Raw genomic sequence first — 7500 nt, 5'->3', positions numbered from 1 at the left:
TGGTAGAGGGTGTCCTTAAAGATGATGAATTCTAAATTCCTAAAAATGTGGGTTAGGTTTTTCTCGTCTCATAGAGCGCAGAGAAACAAACAGATTCCCTCAGCGCCTCCCTGCCCGTTCTCTTTTTGAAATCTAGTAGTGTTTGTGGACGTTTACGCGCTTACGGTGTGTCTGTATTATTCGCTCAGGGGTTGAGTTGTAACAGTATTTAATATGAAAATTGTTAGACAATTGTTTAAATTCTGTATGAATTCTGTTTATGTTTTCAGTGTGTTTAACCTTTTACAACTCGGAAAATCTGGTGCAAATAATTTTCTGTTATTTTAGTTAGGACAGTCTCTCTCAGTAACACGCACGAGGGCTTTAATACAATGAGAATGTTCCTTAACTTTGTCTTGGAGAATTCATATTCTTCATTTTGATAATTTTCCAGGGGTTGTAATACTTCAGCTAAACTATGGACAGTGTTGATTGAATCCGGGCCACAATATCCAATGCTAGCAATTTCCAAATTTTGAAATGTTTCAACTATGTTTAGCAAACCATTCCTAGTCATACACTGATCACCGCAACCATACAACATCGGTTCTCTTCAGTGTGCATCCATTCTCCCCTTAGAAATTAAATTATTGTTTTAATTTTTTCATTATTAAAAATAGGTGTGGTTAACATAGAATACATTGGATCAGTCATATCCTGGACTATATGTATGAAACTTTGTTTATGTTTTTCCATATGAATGCTGGTCTGTCTTGCCCTATAATTCTGGTTTTCATGCTGGTGTAATTCTAGGTTTAATGGGTTGTGTTTATTTTTGCCAGAGGGATGGGATATAACCAGGCAGCAGCAGGTAGCTAATGGCAACAGGTAAATCACACAGGTCAGGTGTGGTAATGGGAACAGGTAAATCGCACAGGTCAGGTGTGCAGAGTTTTCTGCACCTGTTATTCAACACCAAAGCAGTTTTTTCCAATGTGAGTAGTGTGTGAGTACTGAAGGAGTAGTGTATGAGTATATGGATGTATGAGTGTATGTATATGAGTATATGTATGTATGAGTGTACGTATATGAGTATATGTATGTATGAGTGTATGTATATGAGTATATGTATGTATGAGTATATGAATATGAGTATATGTATGTATGAGTGTATGTATATGAGTATATGTATGTATGAGCATATGAATATGAGTATATGTATGTATGAGTATATGTATGTAGTGCATGAGTGTATAAGTGCAAGCTTTGGATACAGTTGCTCGTTTACACGGTCTAGGTCACAGAACATACTCTACTGAGCAAAATAAAACTCGATATGTGTAAACGCAGCTAGTCAACTCTCTGATGAAGGCTCCCAAGCTTTAAGGCTGAAAGGCGAATGTCTCGTTTTTGGTGTAAAAACGGCTCGGACCCCAGTTCCATGCGATGGGACCGTATAGCGCTCTGCTCTGGGCTGTGTGGTGCGGATATAGCGTATATAGACCAGATATAGCGTATATAGCGTTGGCTTTGCCTGGGGCTGCTGGCTCTAATCAGGGGCCCAAGTGTCTCCTTAAACTGAAGCACAGCATGCCCCTGTCCACCCAGGCCCCGTGCTTTGTGTGCACACATTAACGTTACTTATATAGCAGCTATCCTACAATAATCTCAGACTTTCTTTGTGGGGTAAATGAGGCGTTATTGTGTGTGAATCATCCCAGGTTGTTTCATTACATTACATTACATTACATTACAGGCATTTGGCAGACGCTCTTATCCAGAGCGACGTACAACAAAGTGTATAACCATAACCAGGAACAAGTATGACGAAGCCCCTAGAGAGAAGTACCGGTCCAAGTACAGGGAACAACCGCATAGTTCAACTTGGACCCTGATGGTTAAACTGATTAACACTAACAACGAGAACGGCAACAACGCAATCTATGGAAAAATAAAAATACATAAAAATGCAAGTAGTCGTTAAGACAGGCGCATCAACTAAGTAACCTATGAAACAGCTGTTTCGCTTGTCTGGTGATTGTGGAAATAAAAATATGTCACTGCCCTGGATGGAATTATTTCAATATGTTTAAAAAAGCACATTTTAGCTACATCTCAATATTTGCTGTCAGTGTAACATCTTTGTAAAATGGCACAAGGAACACAAAATTAATAAAAACAAATCTCTTTTACGACATTTACAGAATTTATTTTCAATGCTTTATTGACTACTATAGTGAAATTACACACATTTAAGACATGAAGACAGAACAAATGTCAGCATATTGAGAAATGATCTCCTTGGTGATAAATTGGCAGATTTTGAAATAGTGAAGTTTTTTAGGTGGTATGAAGAAGAATTTATTTCAGGAATACTGTACGGTAAAAATAGGCACTATAACTCCACCGAAATGTCTGCAGATTTACTGACAGTTTGGAAAGAAAACATTATTATTATCTTCAGGGAATAATTTCTGTTTTATATGACTGCTTCTTTCGGTTAGCAACTTGTAAAATTTACAACAACAAAAAACCAATGAATTTGATAAATAAAACTGTTTAAACATACGATTAAATATAATTTAATAATTATATTTAATATAATTATTAAATATATTAATTATATTTCCATATCTCCTTGTGCATGTTTTGTGTTGCAGTCGTCTCTCTCAGTCAGCCTGGAGTGCACATCAGACATATTCAGTGTTTTGACTTTATTTGCAAATTGGATTTTTAGTGCAGCTACATTGATTTGGTTGGTGTAGCGCATCTTGTTCACTGCCTGAGCTTCTCTTTAAAGCTTGCTTTTGTCTTGTTTGCGTTCGCCTGTTACCGAAAACCAAAGTGTTTTGTGTTTCATGTTTGTTTCATGCCTATGTAAGCGTGTGTTTTGGAGGCAGAGTGGAAAGTGTGTGTGTGTGAGTGTGTGAGTGAGTGTGTGTGTGTGTGTGTGTAAGTGTATGAGAGTGAGTGTGTGTGTGTGTGTGTGTGTAAGTGTATGAGAGTGAGTGTGTGTGTAAGAGTATGAGAGTGAGTGTGTGTGTGTGTGTGTAAGTGTATGAGAGTGAGTGTGTGTGTGTGTATGAGAGTGTGTGTGTGTGTGTATGAGAGTGTGTGTATGTGTATGAGTGTGTGTGTGTGATGTGTTGTGTGTGTGTGTGTGGTGTGTGTGAGAGAGTGTGTGTGGTGAGTGTGTGTGTGTAGTGTGTGGTGAGTGTGTGTGTGTGATGAGATGTGTGTGTAGTGTGTGTGTGTGTGTGGTGTGATGATGTGGTGTGTGGGTGTGTGTGTGTGAGAGTGTGTGTGAGTGAGTGTGTGTGGAGAGTGTGTGTGAGTGGTGTGTGGGTTTGTGTGAGTGTGTGTGTGAGTTGTTGTGTGGTGTGTGTGTGTGTATGAGAGTGTGTGAGTGGAGTGTGTGTGTGAGGTGGTGGTGAGTGAGTGTGTGTGTGAGTGATGTGTGTGTGTGTGAGTGTGTTGTGTGTGAGTGTGTGAGTGAGTGTGTGTGTGTGAGTGTGTGTGTGTGTATGAGAGTGTGTGTGAGTGAGTGTGTGTGTGTGAGTGAGTGTGTGTGTGAGAGTGTGTGTGAGTGAGTGTGTGTGTATAAGAGTGTGTGTGAGTGTGTGTGTGAGAGTGTGTGTGAGTGAGTGTGTGTGTATGAGAGTGTGTGTGAGTGTGTGTGTGTGTGTGTGTGTGTGTGTGTGTGACACACTCCTCTCTGCTCTCCTCTCAGCAGGCTGAGGCCACCGCATCGAAGTGGCCTTTTCGTTTCTCATATGCTGCGGAAACATCAAAGGAAAATATTACTCCTGTCACTTCAGACCAAAACAATAACTGTTCTTAAAACAGAACGTGTTCCTTATCACTGGCACCATCAGTCTCATCACTATTGTCACGAGGTCCCATTGACTTGATGCCTGTTTTATTTTATATCTGGTTCTCTCAATTTTTCTCTTTCTATCCATCTTTCTGTCTCACTCTCTCCGCGTCGGTTTGACTGCCTGACAAAAAGGAAAGTATGGTCCAATAAGGTTCTGTGCATTAGGGAAGAGCACGTTACTGTTGAGTGTGAGCATTAACACCGTAGGCCCTGCTTTGGTGGAGCGAGATGCTATCACGGTTAGCTTAGCACGGCGCAGAACGGCTGCACGTGAGCTTTGGAGCGGATTAGCGTAGCACTGGCCTGCTATATCAGGCTTGTGTTTGAAGGGTGTTTCATGTTGACACTGACTGTGGGCAATAACTGGGCGTAATCGTCTGACCGTCAGTGTTTTGGTCGCATTTTTCCACTGAACACTGGAAATCTTACCGTGTGACGCCAGTTGTCTCAGAATGTGTTCGGAATGTGTGCAGTTTTGAAGAAATCGGTTTCAAAATGAGGTTTGTTTTTGTGTTTTGTGTTTTTTTTTTCCTAAAGAGCTCAGCGTATCATTCTGCAAGTTTAGCGGAATCGAGTGTGATGTCTCAGTTTTAATGTGGCCGGCTTGGATCTTCCGTATCGTATGCGGCAGCCATTTTATGTTATTTTCATTTTTCCTTTCTGTAACAAAGAGTTTTCTGCACTCCAGTCAATCCCTGAGCAAAGCATGCTGGTCTCTGCGTGTTGTATACTTGACATCTTTCCAACAGCTTGCACTTTTATTTACCAAAATTCATTTTTTTAAAAACAAAATCCAAAAAATTAAAAAACCATTTCCATTTTCCCCTTCGTGCTTTCCTCCTCATCATAGCTTAATTATGGCTTCCTTGCATACAGGCTTCTGTTCACACTAAGTTTTGCGCGAAGCTTCTGTCTCGTTACAATAACATCAGAGTTTTATGCAATTCCTTTTCACACAGAGCAGTGAAGTTTGTGCCTAAACTATAGTAACTGCTTCCCCTTACTTTGTCATGCTGTGGTATCATTTCATTTTGTTCAAACATTATTTTATTTTGTTAAAGCATGTTCCACTAGGCGTATGTATTACTCATTGCCCACATTTACCGCTAGCTATCGTGAGCTCAGAGAAAAAAACTGAGGGTGGAATCTGCTGAGAAAGACTAATTCAAATTACTCAACGTCACATGCACTCATATTCTCCGATTAGGAGGCCATTTACCTAGAACTCATTCTGCGGTTGAAGATTGGCACAGACCGCTGCATTTATATGGTGGTGTACTGCAGTGAGGGGTCTGAATGGGTTTCATCGTGGGTCTACTTGACTTGAGCGAAATGGCAACTTTTCTTGAATTTCTTAGTGATATTAATAGAGAGATTTAATGTTTAGAACATACCCTTGATAAAACTTGAGCCTTGGTTCTGGGTCCTAAGTGTGATTGTAATGTGTTCTGTCTAAACTGATTGATCCCATTCCAAATATCAAACAAGTAAGAAAAATAGGTGTTTTTTTTTGTTTGTTTGTTTTTTTAAATGCTGATTTATAATGTGAGAGACGGATTTCTAAGGGTTCCCAAGAATGCTATTTTAAAGCATAGCAGAATAGTCAGGGTTTTGTCTCTGCAAGGTTAAGCACAAAAGAAGCCTGAGATTTCACTTCATAGAGCCATAAAACTGTGTGTTAACTGAGGTCAGTGGAAAATAGTCCCTCAAGTTTCAAATCTTTTACACATGTTCTGTTTTTATGTTGGTATTTCATGGTGTATCTTTTTAGCACTTTATCTTACTTTAATCGTTGCTTTTAGCTTCATATCAGTGTCATTATCTGTACATTCCACTGATTGTGTAACCAGCTGCAAGCCCCCCTGTTTTTTTGGAAGTCACGTGAGTTTGCTGTGTGACAAGCGGATGGCGAAGGGGGGGGGGGCTGGGGGACAGGGGGTGGGATGGGGGGGTGAGGTGGGTAACGCTGCCGCCTCACAGCAAGTACTTCCTCCCACTGTCGAAAGACCTGCAGGTTAAGCTTAGCGGAGAGTCTAAGTTGGCTGCAGGCGTGAGTGTGTGAGTGAATGGTGTGTGTGCCCTGCAGTGGATTGGTGAGCTGTCCAGGGTGCACTCTTGCCTCTTGCCCATTGTATGCTGAGAGAGGTTCCTGCCCCCTTGTCACCCTGACCACAGGAGGAAGCGGTTTAGACAGCGTGTCCACACCAGAAAATCTGTGACTTTACAGCAGTCTATAAATGTGTCTGTATGTCCTTTATGTTACAGTCTGTCTCTCTCCTGTGTCAGCATGTGTGACTATGGACTGTGGTATGGTCTCTCTGTATGTGTGTGACCCTGGTATGGTCTCTGTGTGTGTGTGTGTGTGTGTGTGACTCTGATATGGTCTCTCTGTATGTGTGTGACCCTGGTACGGTCTCTCTGCATGTGTGTGACTCTGGTATGGTCTCTCTCTCTCTCCTGTGTTCTTAGATGCTGAAAACTGGGGGGGTATTAATGACCCTAAATTCTGTTATGCCCTGGACTTGGTCCTCCTGGTGTACTGTGTGGCCATCACAGCTCTGCTTCTTCGAGAGAAGGTGAGTCTGGCTGCCATATAGCCCTGACAGCAGAAACAGTAGCTCTTACACGTCAGCCATGTTTTTTTTTTATTTATTTTTTTTAATCCTCTCGTTAGTCATGTGCCACAGTAAAGGTTGCATGAGTTAATGTACTTTTTCTGTGCCTCTCTTCTTCCGGCTGTGTAGTTCTGCAAACCCAAAGCCAGCCTCCAAGACAGCCTGTATTCGGTGAGTGATCTCAACAGTGCCCCTGTTGGTTCTCTGCTGCCACTGCAGCTCAGCAGTGGTTTTGTTAGAGGCTGCCACAGTGTACCTCCACCGGATTGTCACTAGGTGTACTCAGGGTGTGTGTGTGTGTGTTCTCCTAGGACCTGAAACCCCACGGCGAGTCATATGAGCCTCTGAGGCCTCGGAACGATCTGGAAATGGGAGCCGCACGGACCGTGAGTGATGCATTGTGGGATAGGACATTTTACAGTCCTGAATAAATGAAAAAAAACGAAAAGCAGAAACATGCCAGGTTATTCACAGGTCTTCTCTGTTGACCTCCTTCCTACAGAACCGCAGGCAAGCTTCCGATGATGTGTACACGGTAAGGGATGACACTCGGCACTCCCTCCTACTGTCTGTACACGTTTCCCTGGCAACCGCCGACAGTGTGAAAGACAAACAACAGAACACAAGTGTCACCGCAACTCCCCCCAGCACAGCTGTAGTTAGAGAGCGGTCTCTGAGATGAATATAGTAAATATACTTAATCAAAAGCAACTGTTTGAAAACTGTAATCAAATAAAAAAAAGTCCAAATATGTAATATATATATATGTGTATATATATATATATATATATATATACACACTTTTTTTTAATGAAGTGGTCGTAATGCTGTGCATTGGACAACTATAAACTCGGTTTTAGCACAGCTGTTTAAAAAAATAGCAAAATATATATTTACATTTCAAATTACTACAGTTTAATTATTTCCAAATATTTGCTGGGGATTTAAAACATATAATTTATTTGGCATATTTGCTGAAATATTTGATCTATCTGGAAGCCTTTTGTTACTGTGGATCTGGCAGCAGTC

General features: G+C 41.2%; 1 protein-coding gene across 1 annotated transcript in view; it reads left to right on the top strand.

The window, feature by feature from the left end:
* The window catches only part of LOC135251870 (T-cell surface glycoprotein CD3 zeta chain-like), a 12660-nt gene that overhangs the window by 3095 nt on the left and 2065 nt on the right, over positions 1–7500 (top strand). The window contains exons 2-5 of the mRNA XM_064329722.1: positions 6326–6432; positions 6601–6642; positions 6783–6857; positions 6974–7006. Of these exons, the coding sequence (XP_064185792.1) occupies positions 6326–6432; positions 6601–6642; positions 6783–6857; positions 6974–7006 (257 nt within the window). The remainder of the gene's footprint in view (positions 1–6325; positions 6433–6600; positions 6643–6782; positions 6858–6973; positions 7007–7500) is intronic.

Source organism: Anguilla rostrata, chromosome 3 (assembly GCF_018555375.3).
Source record: "Anguilla rostrata isolate EN2019 chromosome 3, ASM1855537v3, whole genome shotgun sequence".
NCBI lineage: Eukaryota > Metazoa > Chordata > Actinopteri > Anguilliformes > Anguillidae > Anguilla > Anguilla rostrata.
This window is presented reverse-complemented; position numbering and strand designations above follow the sequence as displayed.